General features: G+C 43.0%; 3 protein-coding genes across 6 annotated transcripts in view; 1 reads left to right on the top strand and 2 right to left on the bottom strand.

Annotated features, from left to right (window-relative positions):
* The window catches only part of LOC146669527 (calmodulin-binding transcription activator 1-like), a 56,707-nt gene extending 52,179 nt beyond the window's left edge, over positions 1-4,528 (bottom strand). For all 4 annotated transcript variants that reach the window (XM_085406167.1, XM_085406169.1, XM_085406168.1 and 1 more), the window contains exons 1-2: positions 4,493-4,528; positions 1,939-2,034 (exon numbers count right to left, since the gene is read on the bottom strand). In XM_085406167.1, coding sequence (XP_085262293.1) covers positions 1,939-2,034; positions 4,493-4,517 — 121 coding nt within the window. In that variant the 5' untranslated portion in view covers positions 4,518-4,528. The remainder of the gene's footprint in view (positions 1-1,938; positions 2,035-4,492) is intronic.
* A 3,943-nt stretch (positions 4,529-8,471) lies between these two features.
* Positions 8,472-13,891, top strand: dnajc11b (DnaJ (Hsp40) homolog, subfamily C, member 11b). Its single transcript, XM_085406165.1, has 16 exons — positions 8,472-8,568; positions 9,203-9,332; positions 9,427-9,500; positions 9,598-9,699; positions 9,823-9,951; positions 10,046-10,168; positions 10,636-10,709; positions 10,804-10,993; positions 11,130-11,215; positions 11,618-11,734; positions 11,832-11,987; positions 12,357-12,426; positions 12,636-12,693; positions 12,923-13,065; positions 13,149-13,278; positions 13,387-13,891. Exons 1-16 carry the CDS (start codon positions 8,494-8,496, stop codon positions 13,410-13,412), a joined length of 1,683 nt encoding a protein of 560 aa, XP_085262291.1. The 5' UTR covers positions 8,472-8,493; the 3' UTR covers positions 13,413-13,891.
* Positions 13,892-17,268: 3,377 nt separating this feature from the next.
* On the bottom strand, positions 17,269-25,099 carry phf13 (PHD finger protein 13). The gene is made up of 5 exons (XM_085406166.1): positions 24,661-25,099; positions 23,723-23,824; positions 22,082-22,261; positions 19,474-19,885; positions 17,269-19,376 (listed from the first exon to the last, which is right to left on the bottom strand). Exons 1-5 carry the CDS (start codon positions 24,703-24,705, stop codon positions 19,144-19,146), a joined length of 972 nt encoding a protein of 323 aa, XP_085262292.1. The 5' UTR covers positions 24,706-25,099; the 3' UTR covers positions 17,269-19,143.
* Between the last annotated feature and the right edge of the window lie 712 nt (positions 25,100-25,811).

The following is a 25,811-nucleotide window of genomic DNA, read 5'->3' as shown; positions in this document are numbered from 1 at the left end:
TTTGAAAAGATTCAGCCTCAGTGCTGTTGCAATCGTCCTTTCCATCTGCTCCAAATGACTCTCGGTGGAGCCATACTATTGTGTGACATGGGGTAAAAACTTGTCTTTTGTTTTCTGGCTACCCAGGAAAATGAAGCATCCTGGGACCCAAGGAATGCACATCTAAATATGAAAATCCGACGCTGTTCGCCTTTACATTTGTATTTAAAATCATAAAACACTTTCAATACCTGCATTGCTTCGTGCGAGTCCCTCAGCAGCACGCCACAAATTCTGGGTGTACACAGATCACTCACTCACTTGCTAATCTAGTAAAAACGAGTCCAAAAGAGTGACAATGCCTGAATGCTAATGTGAAACTGATGGCTCATTAAGTCATATAGAGGTATGTGAGCTAAAGACCGAAAATGTTCGACCAAAGTGAAACATTGCTTTGGGTACACTATCAAATGCCACCATTTAGACTGGAATCACACAGAAGAGCGGCCTCCGACTGATGAATATTTTACCTCATAAAACTGTCATCTCCATATTTAACACAGAAACAAGCCAATGCCCTTGTGAGATGGCTGTCAGTTAATTATAAAACTCTCCTCAGTAAAGAGAGAGAAAAACGCTCCAAATGCAACTCTTAACTCTCCCCCTACTGATATTAGGAGGCGTCAGGGGAAATTTTCACATTTTCCCCCTTTTCGGGATGAAATTAATGTGACAGAAAGAAAGGCTCATTGCACAGCAGCTAGATAGAGGGATGGCAGGGAGGAGGGTGAGAGGAGGGCAGCAGGGAGAGCCAGGGCACGGAGAAGATGGTTTGGGGGGTGGGGGTGGCATGGGATGAGTGAGAGTGCAGGAAGAGGGGAGGAGAGACGAGAAAAAGAGGGAGAGCAGGGGGCGGAGGGGGGGGAGATAGAGAGATGGGCGTGCATGCTAATTTTATCATTCTGCTGATAAACTTTTCCTCCAGTAATCCTCCAGCTGGGACGTGAGAACAGATAGGAGACAGGGATAGGCTCGGGAAGCCTTGGTTTTTATTAAACAGTCATCAGAAATAGAACCCTCTATTCTATTCTATTCTATTCAGTCCAGCTTTCATTCCCTGTTCAGCATGGTCTGGTGCATAAATGAATAAGGGGTTGAAGTAAGGGGTGGACAGGGTTGTTGTTGGGGTGGGTGGTGTTTAAATATACCCCCCAACACCACCACCACAACCACCACACTCCTAACCCCCTCCACTGCTAGCCATCACTTCACTAAATGTCCGTCTGCTCCTCCTCGCATCTGTTTATTTTCCTCCAATTTGCCCCTCTAACACACATGCACACAGAGGCACACACATGCATTTGCTCCATGTCCTCTGGAATCAATAGCCAATCAAAGCAATCATTGCCTTTATAGTCTGTCTAACAGACAAAAGCAATCGCACACATGCTTGCTACACACTCACACACATCCGCGGCCATGCACCGACCCCAGATTACACACTCCATCTCACTTCTAGTTTAACAAGGCCCATTGAGGATTATAGATACATAATGCCATGTGTACAGATTAGGTGTGACAATAAACTACTGACAGCCAAAGTAAGCCCTGCCTTCTGTATGGCTATGTGCAGGAGTGTGTGCGTGTGCCCACTAATACTGTACTGGCATGCATGAATAAACATGATGTGTAACAGGGCTGAATTGGAATGACGTCTCAGCAGAGAGAAATAGAGATAGTGTGTGTATGTGTGTTTGTGCGTATGCGTAAGAGTGATCAGTTACAGAGCAGATGAGGAGGAGACCTCAGTTCCCGCATCGCATCATTCTGCCAGAAGGCTTTTATGCTTGCTCCCAGAGTCACCCTGTGCTACAGACAAATGTGCGGGTGGCACTTAAACACCCTCACAGACAGACATGCACACACAAACTGCGCCAAGAGTGTTTGTGTGACTCTTACTGTTGGCTTCAGTGTCGTCACTCTTGGGAGGGGTGTGTCCAGTGTAGCCAACAGCAATCCTGACCATTCGCTCTGGATTTCTTATCTTCTTCAGTCCTACAAAAAGAGAAAAAGAAGAAGAAGAAAAAAAAAACAGGGACATATTTAGGAGACACTTCAGGCTTTGGTTTCCTTGGCAGTCGTACACCTCACCTCAATCTTTCTCCTCTAAAGCCCAGAAACAAAACTCCAAGTGATATGCATGTGGGCTGATCCATTTTCTGATCCACTAACTTGCATCCATCGTGTCCCCTGATCAATTGGCCACAGAAGATACACTGCCTCTGTGTGTGTGACTAACTTGTTCCCAGCTTTAGTTTCTCTTCACTCTCATCATTTCTCTGTTTCCCTGACCACTGTTGCTATGATACAAAGTAGACCAACCAGCACAGAGGGAGATGGTCTTCCAGGCTATATGGTGGATGTTGTTCTGATGCCCACTGGTGCCATCCACATCTACAAGGCAGGGGGAAGAGTGGAAGGCTGTCTCCTGCCTTCGTCGCCACAATTCATTTGGCTTTCATTCAGCAAGGCTCAGACTTTTAAATCATTATACCCAGACTACACGCAACACTGAAGGGGCAATGGATAAAACTCCAACACACTGTGAATCTGTTTGCGTGAGTAGGTATGGTATAGTATGGGCAGGGGGGAAGGTTTAATATTTATGTGGTACACTGCCTGCTGATCTGCCCATGGGCCTTTTGTCTCATCAACAGTTCTAGTCTTTTCACGCAACGGGACTCTCAACCCACGGCCTTCCTTTCGCCTTTGGCAACACTCTGCATGCTTGCTTGCACGCATGGATGTATGTATATGCGTGCCTGACTTTAAGTGCTGTACACACGATGTACTGCAGAAATGCATGACGGTAGTTCAAGTGTTGCCAAAAATTGCCCCTTTGAGAAATCTTGCTCAGTGTTGCTCCCTAGTGGAGAGAGTGCTGAAAGCTCTCGCTGACAATTTTACTACAGCTTTGATTATTTAACCCCCCCCCCCCCCCCCCCCAAAAAAAAGAGTTTTCCATTAATTAATTAATTAATTTTAATTGCTAAGGAACTGTGGTGTCTGTAGCAAGGGTTCTCAAACTTTTTGAGGCGAGGGAGAAGATATTCTCAGGACTGCCTCACAAAAACTAAAAACAATTTAGATGGTTTAGGTGTAACATCACTTTTCAGAGCAAGCTGATAATGAAAGGTATGCAACAGCAAGAACTGTCTATTAGACACTGAGAGAAATGACTGGTTTCATGACAGATTGACAGGATGTGTCATAGCCATATCAGGGTTTATATTGGGCCAACACAAAGGGAGGGAGTAATGTACACAATATGCTTGTTTTGTTGGCATAAATGGTCCCCCATCTGTGTATATATATATCCACTTTTTAATGAAACAACACAATTTTATGATCTACTATAAATTAATTTGGGACACCTGAGGGGGACAGACCCCGTTTAGAGAGCCATTGATCATTTACAACACAGTCTGCTGCTAAGTTTGCTGCCCTCTTTTGTAAATTTAACCCTTCGTGGCATCAGCAGTGCTTTAAAGACACAAAACGAAAGAGGCGCTGTGAACAGAGTAACAACCAGGGGGTATTTATAAAGAAATGTCAAACACCACGAGTAAAGAACTCACAAGTTGACACAGAGATAACATTGCAACCCTTAAATAATTCATGAATGAATAAATAGTAGTCTCAATGAAATGGTGACTGTGTGTGAGAGATGATAACGACCTCAAGAGTTTACTTAAGGGAGTAAAAACACAAACAAACAACGACCACAAATGGGGGGGGGGGCTGGAATCATTATGACCTAAAACTGACACACATACACACCAACCCCTCCCAAACCTATATGCAGCCAAATTCTCACCTTCAGCGCCTTAGCATCCATAAGGACACATTAACACTGAAGGGACAAAACACACACACACACACCGAAACACACACCGATTGTGATTAAATAAATACACAGCTGGTCGAGGAGGTTGCGTGCCTGTCAGGAAAGAAATTAGCAATTCAGTGGTCTACTTTATGCTTAAAGAGAGACACGGACACACACGCACACACACACACACACACACACACACACACACACACACACACACACAGAGCAGCATCTGAATTCCTTCAGCGTGAACCACTCTTCTCTTTTCCTCTCATCCTCCATCCCCTTAATGCTAAATGCTTAAAAAGCATTCATAAGCCAGCTACTCGAGGGGGAAACGCTGGCAAGCATCGGACGGTGAAAAACTACCGTATCCCGAATCAGCCAGAGCCCACCGACAGGACAACTCTCCTCCTGTTATTTATTTGCTTTCGGTTAACCGTGCTCCACACAGTCGCTGGTTCAGCACCAGCCTCGGTGTTTTCGGGACGGGCTAAAGGAGAGGGAAAGCCCCGCCGCTATCTCTGCCCTCCTCTATCCCTCCGTCCCTTCCTAGCCTCGCATGAAACCCGAAGAGCGGGACTCCGGCACCTTAAATAAAAACCGTTATTTCTCTCTTACCTTCCGGCTTGTTTTCGGCAGCCATTTCCCCTCCGCCGCGCGCCTCATCCCTCCTCCTCCTCCTCTTCCTCCTCCTCCTCGACTCGACCTAGTGGTAGTGGGAGGGGGGGGTGGTGATGGTGGTGGTGCCGGTGAGGGAGGTGGGGGGGAGGACCACGCGCGTGCACAAGGAGGACAGCTCAAGGAGGGGGGCGGGGCTGAGAAGAAGGGGTGGGGAGGGTGAGCCTGCCGCGTTCAGCGCGGCTATTGGTCCAAACAGAGAGGACTGACAGCGGGGATCCGTGATGGTGACTCGCGGAATTCACCATCCCTCCGCTTGTTCCCCTTGACCACGCCCCCTCCTCGCCGTTCACGCGCACTCTTTCTCTCTCTCTCTCTCCCTCTTACCCCTCTCACGTCACTGAACGACGTCTGTATTCGAGGACACCTTGACAGCCTCCCACAGCATCATCATCATGCTCATCATCATCTTCTCTCCCTCACACACACACGCGCACACACACACTCGCACGCGCACAACAGGCCTACACACATATACGTTACGCGCGCACAGAAACTCTCGCTAGCGAGCGCGCGCTCATTTCTTCACACGCAAACCCAGTGGACTGTTGAGAAAATGCGATGTAAGGTCGCGTCTCGCCATAAATTATGAACCCCTCTTGAATCTAAATGAAAAGAACTGCCTGAAAGAGAGTTTTTTGACGCGCGTGGGCTGCCGGGTGCTGTCATTCGCCGTGGTGCTGAAGCTCGCGGTGCTGAAAGGACAGCTCCACACGCGCCTACACAGAGCTGCGTGCACTCACTACCTGCTTTCTTTGAGCCATGTTATTAAATGGGAGCCATGGCAGGTCAGATGAAAACTTGTGGGGTGGAAGGGAAAAAAAACATGCCCTCCTCCATACTCGTCCTCCTGCTCAGCGTGCGGGATGAAATGTCGCTGCTGATATCTTTGCGTAAAGTTTAGTTTATAACGAGCCTATCACAATATCCTCACTGACAGGCTATTTATAATTCTGCCGTTTTATGCGATGCTATCCTTTTCTAAATAGTAGGGCTTAACTGGGATCATTATGTTCTCGTTTCCAGCCCACACTGTCACTCTGTGCCTCGGGGTAGAATATCGCCTTTGCACCAAAGCCTTGTGTTTGACAGAGACAATCCTCTCCACAGACACGCTTCACGGAAAACAGAGGTTTTGAATGGTTCGTCCTCGGCTACGTGTGCTTTGCGCAGCCTCGGGGTGCAGAGACACACTAGGTACTCGAGATCAGCGGAATTCAGAGATGGTGAACGACAACGACAAACGTGTAGCGGTGTAATAAGAAAGAAAGCAAATGTTTAATGTTGCATTTATGTTATTTATGTCAGGGTGGAGCTCACTGTTCATACCAACACAGTATGGCACTTTCTATTCAGCCAAAGATGAGATTACTTTTTAACCAAAAATATATAGTACTTCAAGAGTACTGGATACATGAGTAATCACTGGCACTTGTCCAGTGTTATGGTGAAGAACAGGGGTGTCAAACATATGGCCTGGGGCCTGGAAGCGGCCCACTAGAGGGTCCAATTGGCCCACTGGATGACTTTGCAAAGTGTGATCAAGTCATTATTAACTCAATGTGTTTTTTTCTTTCATGAGAGATTTATATTGTTCCTGGTGTGATGCCAGCGTTATTATACAAGAGTGAAAATGTACAGAAAATAACAAATGTTAGATCCCGGTAGGTTGTTTGGATCATAAAGACATAAAACACTCACAAAAAACTTTTATTTCCCCACAAAAACTCCACATGTGGAGGTTTTGTGAGTTTATAGCCTCACTATGATCTTTAAATTGTAATGCACATGCAATGACGGTGTAATGACCATGTCAGACGTACTTTTCTTAAGAAATTTCAGACTTTTCACCTTTTTTGTAAAGCAATGGCTGGTTAAATGCGACTTTTAGAAAGAAATGTTTTCAAAGTGTTTTGTAGAGAAATTAACTGGGGTGTTTGTTTTTTCATATGTTATTATGCAAAGGTTTTGGTAGTCCCAGCCTACTTAAGATCAAACTGGGCTGACATGAAGTAAAATGAATTTGTCAGCCCTGGTTTAGAGAGTGAATCACATGATGGTCTTAGGTTTTTTTCATGTAATATCACCTGTTTCATGTTAATATATACTCACTTATTAACATGAGCTAATCCAGGGGGTAAATGTTTTATATATGTTTTAATTGGTGTGTGGAAGTGTATACGCACTTCTATAAATGAGATGAGAAATAGGTTATCCCATATTTGGGAAATTCTTTCATTGCAACAGTTGAAATTCACAGGGCAAGAGGCGGGGTACAGCCAGAACAGGTAGCCAGTCTGTTACATGGCCAGTTGATCAATAATAATAATAATAATAATGATGATAATAATAATAATAATAATAATAATAATAATAATAATAATAATAATAATAATAATAATAATAATAATAATAATAATAATGTGTGGTCTTTCTGGAAGCTGAATAATTCGGTTAAGGATGTTGCTCTGTTGCCTGTCTAGTGAGTGGTGCAGAGGGTGGTTAAGGTTTTTCTGTGATTTTAGCTTCAAAAATATTCCGGGTTGCAGACAATAACAGAGCCAGCTTTCCTAAACAATTATACAGTCTATCCGTGTCACCAGCTCTGATGCTTCTCATCCCGCAGCAGCACGCTGTGCTCACCACAACTGAGTGAGAAAAAACTCCAAGATTTTGCTGCACACATTGAAGGATCTCAGCTTCCTTAGCAAAACAGAGCCTGAACAGTCTGTGTTGACTTTCCATTTTAGCTTTTTGTCAATGCAGGTGCCCAGGTACTTGTACTCCTCCACATTAACATCCTGTCCCACACGGGTCGTGTAACTGTCTGTTTCCTTCTTAAATTGATCACCATCTCTCTTCTGAGCTATTAACATTCAGAAACAGAGGATTCCTGTTAGACCACTCTACAAAACCGTCCACTAGCGCTCTGCAAACCTCGTCCTGCCCATCACTAATACATCCAACCACTGCAGAACTGTCAGAGTATTTCTGTAGGTGGCATGACCTGGAGTTGTGCTGAGAGTCTGAGGTGTACAAGGTGAACAGGAATGAAGACAGCACTGTCCCCTGTGGAGCTCCTGTACCGCATATCACCTGATCTCAAAGAGCACTGCACATTTTCACATACTGCAGCTGGTCTTTTTGGTTGTCAGTAATTCATGAGTTGTTGAATGTGTGCATTTACTGACATTTCCTGTAGTTTCTTTCTCAGCAGCAGCGGCTGAATCATGTTATATGCACTATGGAAATCAAAGAGGGTGATCTTCACCATGTCGCTCTCTGTAGTATGTAGATGACTGCAGATTTAATCTGTATTCAAACTGCAGAGGGTCAAGAGATGTCTTCACCCATGTCTTAGTTGGCAACTAGCCTGTAGTCATTGAGCTCTGAGGGTATCAACAGTGATTTGGTTGTAAAATCTGATTCTGGTCTTTTATCTAAGGATAAATGTAGTGGAGTACATAGTACTCAGTTCTCCTTCTAAATATAGTGTAGAAATATAAGGCTGCAAAATGAAATGTCCAAGGAAAGGAAGTAGTAGACTCAAAGAGGCTATTATTAGCGATGCACAGATTGTGAAATGTTTAAATTACTAGAAGGCCAAGAACCAATGCCAGTAACAAGATTTTATTTACTTATTTGTTTATTTATTTATTATTTCTTCCACTGTACTTCTTTTTAGATAGTACATAATTTGTTAAACACCCCGAAATCTGTCATAGCCAATCACAGTTGAGTGTTTGGCGCACATTCAAATTGAAGGATGACAAAAAAAAAGTCATAAACTGACAACATACATTTTATAAAAAGCCCTTTTCTCCTTGTATGTATACAGCCAGCAGAGGACGACAGAAAGACAGCAGCTCCTCCTGTGACTGACCAATGAGCTCCCAGAACACTGAACGAGTGGGCGGGACCGAACCGGACCAAACGCAAACATGGCGGCTCCCTTAGATGATGATATTGAGTCTAACAATCAGGACTTCTATTCACTGCTCAACGTTAGGAAAGAGGTAAGGTTAGCTTCGTGTTTATCAGTGATGTCCGACGTCAGCGGACTTTTTGCTGTGACCTCTGTGTTGGGTTTTAATGAGAAAGCCTTCTGCAGCCCGTGTGCTCTCATCCTCCAACCGAATAACGCTTCTCTCAGTCGGCACCATCGTCGTTAGAGGTTGAGACCGGTCGAACACCGGCAGGCTGTCTATCTACTTTACATGGAAGTAGGCGCTGGCAGAAATGCTACGATCGTCTTGAAGAACATCCTCTGAAATCTGAGTTTTCCTAAAAACTGGGGCGAATATGAGCTGTGTGGATTGTAGTTGCTCATCTAAGTAACATTAGATAGCATTAGGTACACAGGGGCAGACTCCTTAGCTTAACGCGTAGTGCATTATTACGCTTTTTGTTAATGGCTTTTTAATGTAAACGCCTGCTGACTGTTTTTCACTCTTGAATTTGGACGCACTAATGCAGCAGTGGTGTTTCAGCTCTCAATTAACTGATTAGTCAGTTAATTGATTGAACAGACATTAATTCAGGAGGCTGTGGCAATTATTTTCAGGCAAAAATACCCAACAGTTGCTGTTTTAATCAGTTTAATTAGTCAGCCATTCTCAGGGGTGACTCTTGTCCTGTCTCCTGCCACAGGCCACAGCTGAGGAGCTAAAGGCATCATATCGGAGGCTATGTATGCTCTACCATCCAGACAAACACAGAGACCCAGAGCTGAAAAGACAAGCTGAGCAACTTTTCAACCAGGTTCACCAAGCTTATGAAGGTGAGGAATCTCATAGTTGTAAGGCATTTAGTAGGTATAGTTGAACTTGTGAAATGAATTGTCTGTCTTCGGGATCTGCTTTCCCTCTGCTCAGTGCTGAGTGATGCTCATTCCAGAGCTATCTATGACATCTTTGGGAAGAAAGGGCTGGAGGTGGAAGGCTGGGAGGTATGTTTCCAAACATAATCTACTTTTCTTGCATTTGAGTGGTTTTTCGCTGCTACGTGCTGTGTCTGCGTCACCTGCACTTTGTGATTCTGTGTAGGTGGTGGAGAGGAAGAGGACACCGGCAGAAATTCGAGAGGAATATGAAAGGCTACAGAGAGAGAGAGAGGAGAGGAGACTGCAGCAAAGAACAAACCCTAAGGTTTGCAGCATCATAACAGCACGAAACAGCCCTGTTTCCACGTTCATTGCATTATGTCTCCCACTCTTTTCCTTTTTTCTTAATTAATCCTGTCAATCTGTTTGTCACGGCATCATTATTCAGGGCACCATCAGCGTTGGTGTGGATGCAACGGACCTGTTTGACCGCTATGATGAAGACTTTGAAGAGATGCCAGGAGGAGGCTTTCCTCATATTGAAATCAACAAGATGCATATTTCTCAGTCTATAGAGGTACAACAAACATTCACTTAGCCATTACCGTCCACCCACGTGCTAGCCTGAGCCAAGATCACATCGGTATTCTGTGCTGTCTGTCTTTTTGCAGGCTCCTTTGACGAACTCTGACACAGCAGTGCTGTCTGGTTCGCTCTCCACGCATAATGGGAACGGAGGAGGAAACATTAACATGACCGTGCGCAGGGTTATGTCAGCCAAGGGCTGGGGGGAGGTACGCACAAGCAGACACATTTACAGAGAGAAGCACATTAACGTTTTGTTTTAATGAGTAGGAACTTGTCCATCCATCTCATTATACCTCTGAGGAAGTCTGTGTGTCTATCCAGGTGTTTGGGCACATTGTCTCAGGAATGCTTTAAAGGAATTTTTTAAAAATGTAGCACAGATGTCCACCTGGATTTGAGGAGAATCTGGGTAGAATGTGGTGGCCAATGATCAAGGTCATTGTGACCTTAAATACATGCACCTTTAAGCTGAAGTGATTGTACAGATCTTCCTTGGTTGAAGACCAAATGGAAACTTTGATGTAACTTGCACTTTAACTAGTTGGGAATCATACACCTGCAAGCTGGTAATTCTTGCAGACATGATGTATGTAATGCGTAAGGCGGTAGGTTCAGTTTTTGTAGCCTTCTACAATCTCTTCTTTCCGTGCACTTGCATCTGCATTTGTTGCAGGTGGAGTTTGGTGCGGGAGACATACTGGGACCTCTTATTGGGTTAAAGGTGTTTCGCAATGTCACACCACGGTGGTAAGACCCAACTTTTTGTCAATAATGCGTCAAACTGCAAAACTGCATTCTCCTTTCATATCTCCTTTCTGTATAATTTTTTTTTTCTGTTCAGTTTCATGACAGCCCAGTGCGGTTTACAGTTCTCACCTCGAGGTTTGCGACCGAGTTGTTCTCTGATGACAGCGCGGCACCTGGATCAGAACACCATGGGTTATCTTCAGTGGCGCTGGGGGCCCAACAGCGCCATGACTACCAGCCTTGTCCGAGACACCAAGAGCAGCCACTTTACTCTAGCTCTGCAGGTACATTCAAAGATAAGCATGCACACAAAGGCTGCAGCAGTACTACGTCATTACTTTTATTAATTTGATCATTTTTTTCCTTATTATTTCTATTCTTTATTGCTGTTCTCCTGGCTTTCCAACCTGCATTGTCCAGCTGGGCGTGCCACACTCCTACCTGATGATGAGCTACCAGTACAAGTTCCAGGATGAAGACCAGACCAAAGTTAAAGGATCTGTGAAGTATGTGTGTAAAAAGTGTCCTATACTTGCAAAAAATAGTTTGCTGATATTGTGTTTGGGGTCATTGCCCAGTTGCATGTTTATGCTGTGTTTGGTTTTATTCAAACATACAATGAAAGTTATAGAAATATAATTTTACTTTTTCTTCTTGTTAGCATATTCAATATCATAACAATAGCTTATTCACAGAGCTAATACAGATTAAGACATGATCTGTAGTTGTTGCATTAATGGAGACATTATTTTAAAAGGTAATGTAACATTTAAAACATGCTGTTTTCTCACAACAGTGATCACCACTTATAGTAGCTCTAAAAGTCCAATTGTGGCCATGCTATTCTCTTTACTAGCTGCCTAGTTTCATTTATCTCCCTGTTCACTTTTGTATCCCCGTGTTTCTAGGACAGGCTGGTTTGGCACTGTGGTAGAATATGGAGCAGAGAGAAAGATCAGCCGACACAGTATACTGTCAGCCACTGTCAGCATTGGGGTCCCGCAGGGAGTTACACTCAAGATCAAGTACGGGCCATCTACAGTGTGGTCTCACTCTACTGTGTGTCTTTGCCTCACTGCATGATTATCTTATAAGAGTGTGCTTACATTTGGGCTTATGTAGGCTGGCACGTGCAAATCAAACATACCTGTTCCCAGTCCATCTGACTGATCAACTGCTGCCCAGCGCCGTCTTCTATGCCACTGTGGGACCTCTGCTGGTCTACATGGCCGTCCACAGGCTGATCGTTATCCCGTACACACAAGCACAGAAAGAACAGTGAGTAAATGTCCTCTGCCTCAAACAGCATCTCACATTGTCCCAGCAGAAGAAACTCTTGGTTCCAGGCTTGTTCTCAAAAACTCGTAAATAAGAAAAGATAATTTTCTATTAATCATCACCTGGTTCTCCTCTACTTTTCTGTATTTGATCTATGTTTTTTTTTTACATTTAATGAATAGCATGATGGCCAAACTTTACACATCAGATAAAGGTGATCAACTCTGCTGTAGGGGGGAAAAAAGAGCAGCATTTCTATTGCGGGTGTTGTTAATACTAGAGGGATTTCTTTCATGCTTACACTGTCATCACAGACGCCTCCAATGTGAATCCCAGCGGGTGATTGTTGTCTGTCTCTGTGCCTCTCAGAGAGCTGGAGCTGCAGAGGAAGAGCTCTGCCACAGACATCGCCAAGAAGAAGCAGGAGGCAGAGTCTGCTGTGAGTACTCGCATGCTGAAACACAGTTCTTTATTGTGTGTGGGGGATAATTGATCATTGTTTCTGAGTTCAGCTCTCCTCATTATGAACTCATGACTGAATCTCGCCAGAAAAGCTCGCTACAATCCTATCCTGATTTTGCTCTCTTTCTAACCCCCCTCTCCCCTCCTGCCTTCCCTATTTTTTTTTCTCCCTCGGCTCCTCTGCAGGTTCTGCTGATGCAGGAGTCTGTGAGGAGAATCATAGAAGCAGAAGAATCCAAGATGGGTGAGAGTATATACACGCACACACAATAAAATCATTGCACAGTGTGGAAAAACTGATATTTCTTTAAGTTTGTATCCACTCAAAACTTGGTAAGAATCCATATATTTGAAACACATGTCAAAGTAGCTGTCACACTACATAATGCACTGTAACTTTAGATCCTGTCTGTCTGACTCCCATAACGTCATTGCTGTGAAGCCAATCATGATGGACGTATATTACCTTTTAGGCTTGATCATCCTGAATGCTTGGTATGGGACGTTTGTGTCAGACACCAGCCAGAAGCAGGAGAAAGCCAAAGTCATCGATGTGACCGTGCCTCTACAGTGCCTCGTCAAAGACTCCAAACTCATCCTCACTGAGGCCTCTAAGGTGCGTCAAACCAAACGAAAGTTTCTTTCCGCATCTGATGTACATCTGCATGCATTTCTTTTAAACTGTTTCTCTGTGTGCAGTCAGGGTTGCCCGGTTTCTACGACCCTTGTGTAGGCGAAGAGAAGAGTCTAAAATTACTCTACCAGTTCAGGGGTGTCTTGCACCAAGTCATCTCTGCAGACACAGAGTCGCTACGGATACCCAAGCAATGTTAGTATGCGAGACTATTAAGAGTAACATTATTTACCATAGTATTCAACAGCACAGCATCTGCTTGCATCCGTGTTCAGATTACTAGTGTGTTTTTTGTCTCATCAGCTCACAGAATTGAGTCCGAGTCCTAGAGGGCAGCGCTGTCGGAGTACGGCGAGGCAAACGGACTGTGTGAACAGAAGAACCCAAGAATGGAGGGGGTCACATCGAAAATAAGCTGGCCTCTCTCCTCTGGCCTTCTTCTGTTGTGACGTTAGCAAATCCGATAGTTCCTCCACTCATGTTTTCCTGTGGGCCAGCAGAATTCAGTCAGCACTGACAAGGTGTTGCCCTTTGTGTCCCCACACCTGAGAGAGCTGCTCAAATACCTGCCTTCTGCAGGGGAGAAGACCCTACAACCCTACAGACCTACAACATAGATTTATATATGCACTACACAAGAGGGCCTGACACTCCCTAAATGATGAGCTAAAAGTGGGGGCTCTACTTTACCCCATATCATTGTAGTCTTTGTCCTATATGTGTATCACATTGATAGTTTTGATCTAATATTGGTATGGCATAGTCATTGCAATAATTCATGTAAATGTTTCTGGTCGCAGATCACGTCTCACTAACCCCGAGGCTAGCCACGACTGAGGAATGACTAAACTCGAGTTTTTTTTTGGTTTTTTTTTAATTTCTCATCATCCGCTCAAAAAAAAATCATCCTAATTTATTTATGATTTTAGTGCCGCTATCTGCTGCTCACTGCGGTGCCGGTCGGCAGGTGTTAACTGGTGCTCTGAACTTGTATCTGTGAAGGCTGAGATGTAGAAGAAAGGGGAGGGCTTGCTCGGGGAGGGAACGCGGCAGTTGCCCTTTAATGGTAGAGTTCCAACTGAAGAGAGGGAGAGAAGCTCAAATTCCACATATTGATTTTTAATATCTATTCTAGACTGCAATTTAAAGGCAGAAATTCAGCTTGGATTTGATTTGCGTCAGTGTTTATTGATTGACTGTGTAGCTGCAGCCAAAACAGAATTTTCTATAAGGACTTTAAATACAGTGAAGGTTATAGTTTGTACTTCTCTGATGTATATCTGGAACAAATCCAGTGGTAGCAGTAAAATACTGGCATGGATTTGAAACATTTGGATTATTTTGTAATTGGTTGGATGCAAATTGGAGAAGATCAGCACTTTTGCCACATGTAGCTCATTTGCTGCTGATGTAATTTATTGAGCTTAACACGTTGGCTATGAAATCAAGCCCAGCTGCAGTCACAGATCAGATGATTCCCCCTTTACACTCCACAATTGCCATATCTGTAATAGGGCTGTGCATATGCAAGCCACTTTACAATCCACCTCTACCTTTCATGGTTTGTATTGATCTGAATTGATCATTCTTATACACTATATTGCCAAAAGTATTTGCTTGTCTGGCTTCACACACTTTTGAACAACCCGTTTTTAATCCACAGAATTTAATATGATGTCGGTCCACCCTTTGCAGCTATAACCGCTTCAACTCTTCTGGGAAGGCTTTCCACAAGGTTTAAGAGTGTGTTTATGGGAATTTGTACATTTGTGAGGTCAGACATGATGTTGGATGAAAAGGCCTGGCTCACAGTCTCCGCTCGAATTCATCCCAAGTGTTCCGTCAGGTTGAGGTCAGGACTCTGTGCAGGCCAGTCAAGTTCTTCCACACCAAACTTGCTCAACCGTGTCTTTATGGACCTTGCCCTCCCCTCCCCACACTGTTCCCACAGAGCCCTCCACCAAACTTTACACTTGGCTTGATGCAGTCAGACAAGTACTGTTTTCCTGGCAACTGCCAAACTCAGACTCGTCCAGTGGATTGCCACATATAGAAGCCTGATTCATCATTCCAGAGAACACGCCTCCACTGCTTTAGAGTCCAGTGGCAACATACTATACACCACTGCATCTGAAGGTTTGTATTGTACTTGGTGATGTAAGGTTTGGATGCAGTTGCTCTACCATGGAAACGCAATCTGTAAAGCTCTCTACACACTATTCTCTAGCTAATCTGAAGGTCGTGAAATTTGCAGATCTGTAGCGATTAACTCTGCGGAAAGTTGGCCGTCTCTGTGCACTACACACCTCAGCATCTACTGACCCTGATCTGTGATTTTTATGTAGCCTACCACTTTCTGGCCGAGTTACTGTCATTGCCAAATGCTTCCACTTTATTATAATAACAACTATGACAGTACCACGCTTGAATTCACTGAGCTTCTGAGAGCGACCTGTACTTTCACAAATGTTTGTAGAAGAAGTCTGTATGCCTAGGTGCTTGATTTTATACGCCTGTGGTCATGGAAGTGATTGGAACACCTAAATTCAATGATTTGAGTGGGTCAGTGAACACTTTTGGCAATATAGTTGTCAATAATATCTACTCTATTTTGTGTCGGGGTCCTTCTGCTGCTCTCTGAGGTGGAGAGACCGTAGAACAGAGGCACATGTTTCCATTGACTCTAGAGGTTTTGGGCAACTGAACCGTAGCCTCACCAAAACCACAAAGCTATATTGTCTAAATTAGGTGTTACAGTGTTTTAGTTTGTCATATTTTAATTTAATACTATTCTCCCTGATGCTTTCATTGAAAACAAATCAGACTCACACTCATTTTAAGCGACACGCCACTCTATAGTTGCAGAGGGCTTGTATTACTATCGTTTAGATGATAAAAATAATATTTTTCTCCCTTATTCACAAAGCGTCGCCACTGCAGGTAGCACCACAAAGTTAATTTGGCAGATTTTCACACCACCTCAATTCCTCGGGGAATTCCGACACATTCCCCAAGGGATTTGTCTTCTCTTAGGACTGAACCCGGGATCTTTTGCTTGCAAGGCGAATGTGTTCTGAAGCCACTTTATGTGGTCATACATGCACTAATTCTCCTTGGCTGTTATTTGCTCCTCTTAATGGTGAGGGAAAGGCAAAATATCCTATGATACACTTAACTGTTGAGAAATTGGTAGGTGATGTAGCATAAAAGTCCCAAAGATTTTAAGATTAGTTGCACCCTGCTCCTGTTTATTTTGGTGTATTGAAAGGGAGAGCTGTTATACTGCTCTTTGGTTGGGATTACTCTTTCAGCGTCCATTTTGCACTAATTGTTTGTAGTATTTGTCTTATGTTGTTTTAAGTGTGATATAAAGGTTTCTTGGTCAAGTCATCTGTCACCTCTGCTCTGGTGCCACCCTGAGGCCTGCAGAAAGAGTGCTCCCTGCTGTTACATTCCAACCCATCATCCAAACTGACTGGCCGTAGTATTTAAATGTTATGAATGGTTTCAGGAGCCCGTTTTTGTGTCCTGTAAAGACAATAAACATGATTAAAAGATGTTTGGCATTTGATTACACCCTCCAGAGTCACAGAATACACTGAAGTTTTATACCTCACCCCGCTAAAAAGAAAAAAAATCAAGTTAAAATGGTAACTCTTTATTTACAGTAGTTTACAATAGTTTCACAGAAACAGTGTGCACCACAGAACAAACGCTTTCTCAGTAAGAGGATAGAACAACCCAGGTTCAGATTAAACAAGCTGTATCACAATGAGCTTCCCCCCCCCCCTCCAACATTAATTTACACTAATGTCTTTAAGACGCACACTCAAAATTATGAGCTTGTGTCTGAAGGAGTCTTCAGATTCTCTTCAAGACAAGCATGTCCTGAGAAACAGCAAAAGTGATTTTAGTTCTTCAAATGTCTTAAAAACATAACTTAGGCGACTGCTGGGTACAAACCAGTTAACCCACATTTGTAAATACCAGGAGAGTGCACAGATGAGTTTAATCGTTCAAACTCTTGGAAATTCTTGTTCTTTACACAAAAAACCCCCCAAACAAACATTCTTCGTCTGTTTTAGTCGTTCCCTGGTCAACTCTTTGATTCTGCATTATAAAACCCCATCACCGACAAGTATCCAAGAATCTGAGTCTAAAATCTGTCACTCTACAGTATGGCTTTTATGCATTTATTTATATATATATATATATATATATATATATATATGTTCAGAAACACACAAGTCCCAACAGCAGATGGCACATGAATAACAAAGCTTAAAGTTCTTTTAATCCAAATGGGAGCAAGTTTTCCATCAATGGTACTCCACATAGAACCGAATACTGCAATGCAAAAGTTAACGGGAGGCGATTACTCACTGAGATCTGACCTTCTGCTCTGACCTTCCAGAGACAAACCACCACTACCATGGTACTAGGGGTGCACTGATTTGAAAATTCAGAATCAATACAGAATAAAAATCTGACTTCCATTTTTTTTTATGTTTATTATTATTATTATTATTATTATTATTATTATTATTATTATTATTATTATTATTATTAAGCATTACTCACTTTGGGCCAGGATGACAAATGAATCGTTATAACAGGGAAAGAAGAAAAAAAAAAATCTGTATGCTACATGTCAGACGGCAAGTGTAGACAACAGCCCCGATTCTCACAACGTTGTGCAGAGTTAAAAGTGTAAAAACAACTCAACAGGGCCAACATGGGCCAGTACCGGTGTGTTGCTGACACATCAGTGCATCCCTACTTGATGCTTTGCAAAAGACTTGAAACCCCCTCCCCCCCCCAAAAAACAAAAAAAACATGGAGATTGGTTCAGACAACTCATAGCAGCAGATGCATCGCCAACACCCTTATTTAAACGCTTGCGTGCATAATTTCAACCGGAAATCTTCATTGAAAACTGAAGATTTCTGGTCTGACACCATTCCAGTTACAGATACCTTTTTTTCACCTGTCAGTACTGCAAACAGGACTGTGGTTCCCTTCTATAAATATATTTGTCTCTGAAAACTTAGTCAAGCGCATCAAGTGGTTAACTAAAATCATACTGACCAGATATAACAGGATATACTGAAAACCTGACTTTTGTCATTTGCCCAATTTTTCTTTTTTTCTAAACTGTTATATAACAATTTCTTTATTAGGAACAAATGTGGTCAGCGAAGAACACTGTTTAAACACGTTGAGAAACAAAGTGTGAAAGCTTCTGTGTATGGCTGAGTAACGTGTTGATTCAGAGGAATACCAGTGTCTGGAAGACAAGATCTTGGTTCAGCTGTATGAGCTAATGGCCTCAATGATATTCTTGAAAATGTCTTAAACAAGAAAAGCAGAACAACAAACTGATGATGCAGATGCAGACTCTAGCCTCTTATCCTACATCTTTGTTCTATTCGATTATACCTCAGCTTAATACTATAGCACCATCTGAAGCAATTGACACCAGCCTCAACTTGTTTTCCTGTTTTAAATGGTTAATTATGTAACATCAATAGAGGCATCATAGAGAAATTAAATCCAGTTTAACCAGATCAGAAAGACACACCCGTCTCTGAAAGAAAGGTTAGGTGGATTTTTTTTTTTTTTTTTTTTTTAAAGTGCAAACCATTTTTCCCACAAATCCCAGCATGCACCATAGTGGGTGGCAGTTGTGAGAATTCTCTCAATATGGCAGTTCAAAATGCTTCCAGTGTTCACGAGACACCAAGCCCCAAAAGTAGCGGTTTGTTGCTATGCTAATGTCATCTACAGACAGACATCCATTCAGTGATTGCCTTACGCGCAGAGTCTGTAGGAAGCAGAAACAAACCTTAGTAAATCTAAAATAGCACTCAAATTGTTCTCAAATGGGATAAGGGCTCGGGATAGGTCCACTAAAATGTTTGTAGAAAATATGGGTTCATGGTTGAACCTTGAAGGAGAGAGACTGAAGGGTGCAAGACCTGAATCTGAGGAGGAGGGGCCAGTCCAGTAGAGGGTTAAAGTAGGAGCGGTACGGGTCAGAGTTCAGGATGTGGCCTGGGGTCAGTCCAGCATGTGTTTGCGTGGGCCTACACGCGAGCGGTGGGAACGTCGAGTGTCTGGAGGTCCGTGTGTCTCTCGGCAGCTTTGGCACACGTATGTCTCTGGCACGTGACTCTTGCGGATCTTAGCGCATGACAGGTGGATCCAGGTGTTGCACTTGTTACATTCGATCATGGCGCGTCCCGCGAAAGGCTTCATGCAGAAACATGTCACCAGGTCCCACGAGTCATCATCTGAAAAGAAAGGAGACAGAATACACTGAGCTTCCACTTTATTCATTCATCAGTTTTTTAAAAACATTTAAGCATTTCTGACCCCAAAATCTCTTACCAGAGTCTACCATTATATCCTCATCCTCCCCTGAGCCATCTTCGTCTCGGAACACCACCTGCTTTCCCTGGCGGAACACCGTTCTGTTTCCTGAAAAGCCCTCCACCTTCTGTATCTTTACCACCCCTTCCTCAAGGTCTCGTCCGTCCCAGTATCGACGCTCTTCCTTGGGTTCCTCTTTGCAAGGGGACGGGCTAGGCACGCACTGGGGGTGGAGGGGAATGCTGATGTCATCTTCTGGCTCTTCTTTGATTGTTCGGCCGCCAAAGGAAAGCGGGCACTGCAGCTCTGGGACTGCTAAGTGAGCCCCACGTTCTTCAACAGACTGATGCTCCCTCTCCTTCCTCCTCTTCTTCTTCTTCAGCTTGTCAGCTTTCCTGCGATCATCTGGATGCAGGGTAGTGATTGTGTGCTGCAGAGGAGAAAATTTAATATCCATTTGAAAATTATAACAAAACTTTTACCTGGTCAGATTATATAAGGTTGATGATGTGACATACAGTGGGGCAAAAAAAGTATTTAGTCAGCCACCGATTGTGCAACTTCCCCCACCTAAAATGATGACAGAGGTCAGTAATTTGCACCAGAGGTACGCTTCAACTGTGAGAGACAGAATGTGAAAAAAAAAATCCATGAATCCACATGGTAGGATTTGTAAAGAATTTATTCGTAAATCAGGGTGGAAAATAAGTATTTGGTCAATAACAAAAATACAACTCAATACTTTGTAACATAACTGTTAGGGAAAATGTTCTAAAACACTTCTTCAGTAAAGACTCAGAGAAGAGAAACACACAGAACTTCTTGCTAGCAAGGGCAGCCTCCACTCTAAGAGACTCCAGTGAGAGAACTGCCCCGGTCTTTATTTATACTCCATTGAGCGTATGTGTGTGTGTGTGTGTGTGTTGATCAAAGGGTCATATAACATGAAAGCACAAAAGGTACATCCTTGATCATAAAGAGGGTAGTCTCCCCCACCCTAGATGGCACGGTGAGGAAGTCCAGCAGTTAAAGCACTTAGACTAAAACAGACATAGCTACGTTAAAACAATAAAACAAGGTACGACCTCTCCCACGCTCCCAGGATGTGGGGGTGAACCAAGCCTGCTAAAAATCACACATCCTGTCACTACCAAATAACTACAAACAGCATCCTACCATAAGCAAACTTATATCACTAAAAGATTATACTGACTACTAAATACAATTTTCCATTGACAATAACCTTTGTTGGCAATAACAGAGGTCAAACGTTTACTATAGGTCTTTACCAGGTTTGCACACACAGTAGCTGGTATTTTGGCCCATTCCTCCATGCAGATCTTCTCGAGAGCAGGGATGTTTTGGGGCTGTCGCCGAGCAACACGGACTTTCAACTCCCGCCACAGATTTTCTATGGGGTTGAGGTCTGGAGACTGGCTAGGCCACTCCAGGACTTTCAAATGCTTCTTACGGAGCCACTCCTTTGTTGCCCGGGCGGTGTGTTTTGGATCATTGTCATGTTGGAAGACCCAGCCTCGTTTCATCTTCAAAGTTCTCACTGATGGAAGGAGGTTTTGGCTCAAAATCTCACGATACATGGCCCCATTCATTCTGTCCTTAACACGGATCAGTCGTCCTGTCCCCTTGGCAGAAAAACAGCCCCATAGCATGATGTTTCCACCCCCATGCTTCACAGTAGGTATGGTGTTCTTGGGATGCAACTCAGTATTCTTCTTCCTCCAAACACGACGAGTTGAGTTTATACCAAAAAGTTCTACTTTGGTTTCATCTGACCACATGACATTCTCCCAATCCTCTGCTGTATCATCCATGTGCTCTCTGGCAAACTTCAGACGGGCCTGGACATGCACTGGCTTCAGCAGCGGAACACGTCTGGCACTGCGGGATTTGATTCCCTGCCGTTGTAGTGTGTTACTGATGGTGACCTTTGTTACTTTGGTCCCAGCTCTCTGCAGGTCATTCACCAGGTCCCCCCGTGTGGTTCTGGGATCTTTGCTCACCGTTCTCATGATCATTTTGACCCCACGGGATGAGATCTTGCGTGGAGCCCCAGATCGAGGGAGATTATCAGTGGTCTTGTATTTCTTCCATTTTCTGATGATTGCTCCCACAGTTGATTTTTTCACACCAAGCTGCTTGCCTATTGTAGATTCACTCTTCCCAGTCTGGTGCAGGTCTACAATACTTTTCCTGGTGTCCTTCGAAAGCTCTTTGGTCTTGGCCATGGCGGAGTTTGGAGTCTGACTGTTTGAGGCTGTGGACAGGTGTCTTTTATACAGATGATGAGTTCAAACAGGTGCCATTCATACAGGTAACGAGTGGGGGACAGAAAAGCTTCTTACAGAAGACGTTACAGGTCTGTGAGAGCCAGAGATTTTCCTTGTTTGAGGTGACCAAATACTTATTTTCCACCCTAATTTACGAATAAATTCTTTACAAATCCTACCATGTGGATTCATGGATTTTTTTTTTCACATTCTGTCTCTCACAGTTGAAGTGTACCTCTGGTGCAAATTACTGACCTCTGTCATCATTTTAAGTGGGGGAACTTGTACAATCGGTGGCTGACTAAATACTTTTTTGCCCCACTGTAAATCCGTCTTACATCTTTCTTGGCGTGGCTGGACAGAATGGATCCTGGCTGTGGACGCTTCCTGCTCCTATCCTGGGGGCCCTTCAGGGGGCGTTGGGGGCAGGAAGATGCTGGTCCTGGGGTCCAGCCATCACTGTCGGCTGTGCTGCCTGTACTGTTCGGGGGGCTTGAGCTACTGCGCAGTGGAGAGTCCTAAAATAATAAATGGAAGTGCAGGGGTTAATTCACTAACATAAGGAGATGAAGTAGGCTACTAACAGGTAAAAAATTAATACATTTGCAATCACATGACCATAAAAATAAATCCCTGAAAGGAAAGCGAACAAGTCATCTGTTGATGGTGAAGAAAAGGAAACTAAGTCATCCAACGTTAGTTATGATAAAAGAAACTTCACATAAACCAGAGAGAGGGATGTCACATTTTATTTTGGTTTTACAGAAAATAGCACTAAAAACAATGCTCTACTTTAGTTGCAGCAGTGGAGAATAACAGAACATTTGATGCTATCAAGGGTGTGTGTCACTTTACAGGAACATCTCTACCACCTGGTGCTTCTTATCTAGTCTGAATAAAAAAACCAAACAACAACAACAACAAACCCCCCCCCCCATTGCGTAACAAAAGATACACTGTTATCAAAGGATGCAGCTCTACATCCTTTGATAACAGGACATGGCTTCCATGTTCTAGACAGTGGAGGAGCATGTGTTAAAAAACAAAAAACAAACAAACTGTAATTAGACTAAAATGAATGTTTTCAACAAGTTAAATGCATATAAATGTGAATGAATGACCAGCATGAACAAGGCTACTTTCCATACAACCGATTCAGTTAACCTAGTACATAGTAACATCATAGATGGCTGTATGTGTGAGAGAATAAAAAAAAAAAAAAGATATATATAAAAAAAAAAAACCAACAAGGGCAAAAGAGACCCATGTATTAAGCCAAGAGTCCATGTAAGTGCAAAAAGAAAAAAAGAAGATAAAGTTCTTAGTTGAGTATGTGTAAAACTAAAATAAACACAGGCAGAGAAACTATAAAGCCAAAAGAATCTGTTGAAGTAATCTCCCTGTCTGGCCATCTCCTTTTTGGTCCCCAAGATTAGCAGAAGACAATAAAGTCTCATGTCCGATTTAGCGAGTGAATAAAATTCAAGAAGATAATAATAATAAAAAAACAATAATGAGTGGCAGCAGTTGCATTAAGTCATATTATAACTGACAAATAGACCACAGGTTTAGATTACTTGAAGTTAATCCACAGTGGATATGCAAGATCATCTGTAACTGATCCAAATAATTTTGTCAAAGAGTAGCTCCGGTTTTAGAATAAAGCTCATGATTAAAACAGTCCCCCCCCCCCCCCCCCCACACACACACTCAGATAACCTCAGTGACAGGCTTTGGGTCTTGATTATTTATCATTTTTACAAACATTTTGATTCTGTGTAGATTTCACTTCTGCTGGTCAAGACTAAATATTTTCCTACTTTGTATGGTTGTTTGTTTACATGCGGAAATATAATGCAACTATGTATAACACAGGCGATGCTCCTGATTAAAACATTTAAGAGACACCGTTATAGCCCAACTAGACAGATGCTGATGTGAAGAAGAGTGCACAGCCACCGACCGCCTGGTTTTCTTACCTCTTGAGGGTATGGGATGTAACCGGCATATGCCAGAACAAAAGTGCAAAACTTGTTAAAATCCTCCACTGTCCTCCTCCTCCTGTACGGCGGACTGAAACCCTGAAACACAATCATGTTACTGAAGCATTAGCTGCAATAAACCTGCACTGCCAGATATGGCGTTGATATGAACGACGAGTGATCGCCACACATCCTCTATTGTACACGGTGGGAGAAACGGCGACTAACACAGGCAAAAGTTTGATTCACTACGCCCACGCACACACATATTTATCTATAGACATGAAAGTGAACCTTCCTGCCAACCCCCACCGACAAACCCAACTAAAAACGACAGCTAATGTTAGCTTGGTCGGCTAGCGGTAGACCGCAAATAACTCACTAGCTACTGCTAACCAGCTAGTGTCACTATAGTTCAATTAACGGACAAAACAACGAAGCCGCGCGGTAATACATATTACAGACTATCAAGGAATAACAAAGTGCAACAAAAGCATCATTGTCCGCCAGCTGTTACACTGCGAAAAATCCAGATGGCGTGAATATGATGGTTAGTCAGCTAGCTTTAATGTTAGCATGCTCCGTAATGATGATGGAATGTTTTATTCTCCATGAAGCATACAGTAAGCCTAACTCGCAGGTTTCGTGAAGTACCGTTTAAAGTGGCATTAATGACTCATTTTCATGCGACATGTAAAGTTTTATTTATAGAAAGCTGACAGCTTGTTCTAATACCGCGGGAATGTTTGGTGTGTATAACTTGTCAAATTTTTCCACTGGCTAATATTATATGTCAACATTAGCAGCAGCAAGCTAACGCTAACTAATCAGCAGCTGCTAGTCACAGTGACAACCTCAAATAAGTTGACATTTGCTAACGTCGCTAGCCGTGACTGCAAACTACTCACTGTCAAACAATTATATAAAACACTCACCTCCGACTGAAATGCATGGGATGTCGATGGGTTTATGTCACCCATCTTTACCGAGTAGCCGACAACCTGACGGCTTTGGCGATAACCTGGCAGACTGTCGAAGCTGGCAATCCGATGGGACCGTAAACACTGAAGTTATTTAGCTTTTGCTTGCTAGACAGCTAACGGTAACGTTACCTATGCTAAAAGCTCGAAGCAACAGTGTTAACTCAGTTTGCCACAAGCAGCAACGATAACACTACTTGGACTCGCCTACAAACGCTAGTCCTATCCGCTCAAAGTTATAAAATGTAATCGCCGACTATCAGCAAACGTTACTATTGTATTTCCATCGAGCTGTCCGGCAATTTCTCCGTTTGATCCAGTTAACAGAGTGCTGAGGAGGGTGGGGGAACGGTACACTTCGGCTGTCACCAGCTGCCTGCCCCTTGCTGCTTCTTTTTCTTCTTCTACTCATTCAAAGTTATTTATTTAAGGGAACGACGTTGTGGATTGGCGCCATCTTTGGTCAGTAGTGTGAAGGGATAAAAGCAGGCCTGCTTTAAAGGTCTCCTACATTTTAACAAATTCTCTGCTTTGGAAAATATGCATGGAAACTCGAAGGCCCTAAACTAATCGATCAATACTGACAAACAGTTTCATAAAAGCGAGGCTTCATTATTTAGTGAGAAACATAACAGATAAAAGCTCAGGGGTCGATTCCAAATGCTGGACTTGCATTTCGATCTTTTCACTGGAACTGTCAGTATGTCGTCTACAGATATGTTGATGTAAGTAATGGGATGTCATCATTAGGGCCAAAATAAACTGATCACAGACAAAGCATACATTTTTTTGGAGTGACAAAATCAACAATCTGGCAACACTCTTAAAAAGAAGGAATGCACTGAGCTTTATATAAGGAAAACCCTTTAGAACATTTAGCCCATTGAAGAACACCTAGTTCCACAAGGCGTGTCATTGTCATTGTCATTGTCAAAAACCGAAACATTTCAACTTTTTTTCTCAAATTATTATTTTGACTTCAATCTTAAAATTGCTTAAAATAACATTTCGACTGTAATCTCAAAATGGCAACTTTTTTTCAAAATATTATTTCGACTTTAATCTTAAAATTTCGACCGTAATCTCAAAGTTTTATTTCCTCTTTA

The sequence above is a fragment of the Rhamphochromis longiceps genome, linkage group LG5 (genome assembly GCF_057381845.1).
Source record: "Rhamphochromis longiceps isolate RC_006_pf linkage group LG5, R_longiceps_female_GT1.1, whole genome shotgun sequence".
Taxonomy (NCBI): Eukaryota; Metazoa; Chordata; class Actinopteri; order Cichliformes; family Cichlidae; genus Rhamphochromis; species Rhamphochromis longiceps.
The sequence above is the reverse complement of the archived record's forward strand: the minus strand, read 5'-3'. Positions and strand labels throughout refer to the sequence as shown.

Excerpts from the sequence above, each read along its gene's own strand:
- dnajc11b (XM_085406165.1), top strand. The coding sequence starts at position 8,494 with ATGGCGGCTCCCTTAGATGATGATATTGAGTCTAACAATCAGGACTTC. Across the intron at positions 11,735-11,831 it reads GGAGTTACACTCAAGATCAA|GCTGGCACGTGCAAATCAAA; the intron begins GTACGGGCCATC and ends GGGCTTATGTAG. Across the intron at positions 11,988-12,356 it reads ACACAAGCACAGAAAGAACA|AGAGCTGGAGCTGCAGAGGA; the intron begins GTGAGTAAATGT and ends TGTGCCTCTCAG.
- phf13 (XM_085406166.1), bottom strand. The coding sequence starts at position 24,705 with ATGGGTGACATAAACCCATCGACATCCCATGCATTTCAGTCGGAG. Across the intron at positions 19,886-22,081 it reads CCAGCCACGCCAAGAAAGAT|CACACAATCACTACCCTGCA; the intron begins GTAAGACGGATT and ends TCTCCTCTGCAG. Across the intron at positions 19,377-19,473 it reads GGATATAATGGTAGACTCTG|ATGATGACTCGTGGGACCTG; the intron begins GTAAGAGATTTT and ends CTTTCTTTTCAG.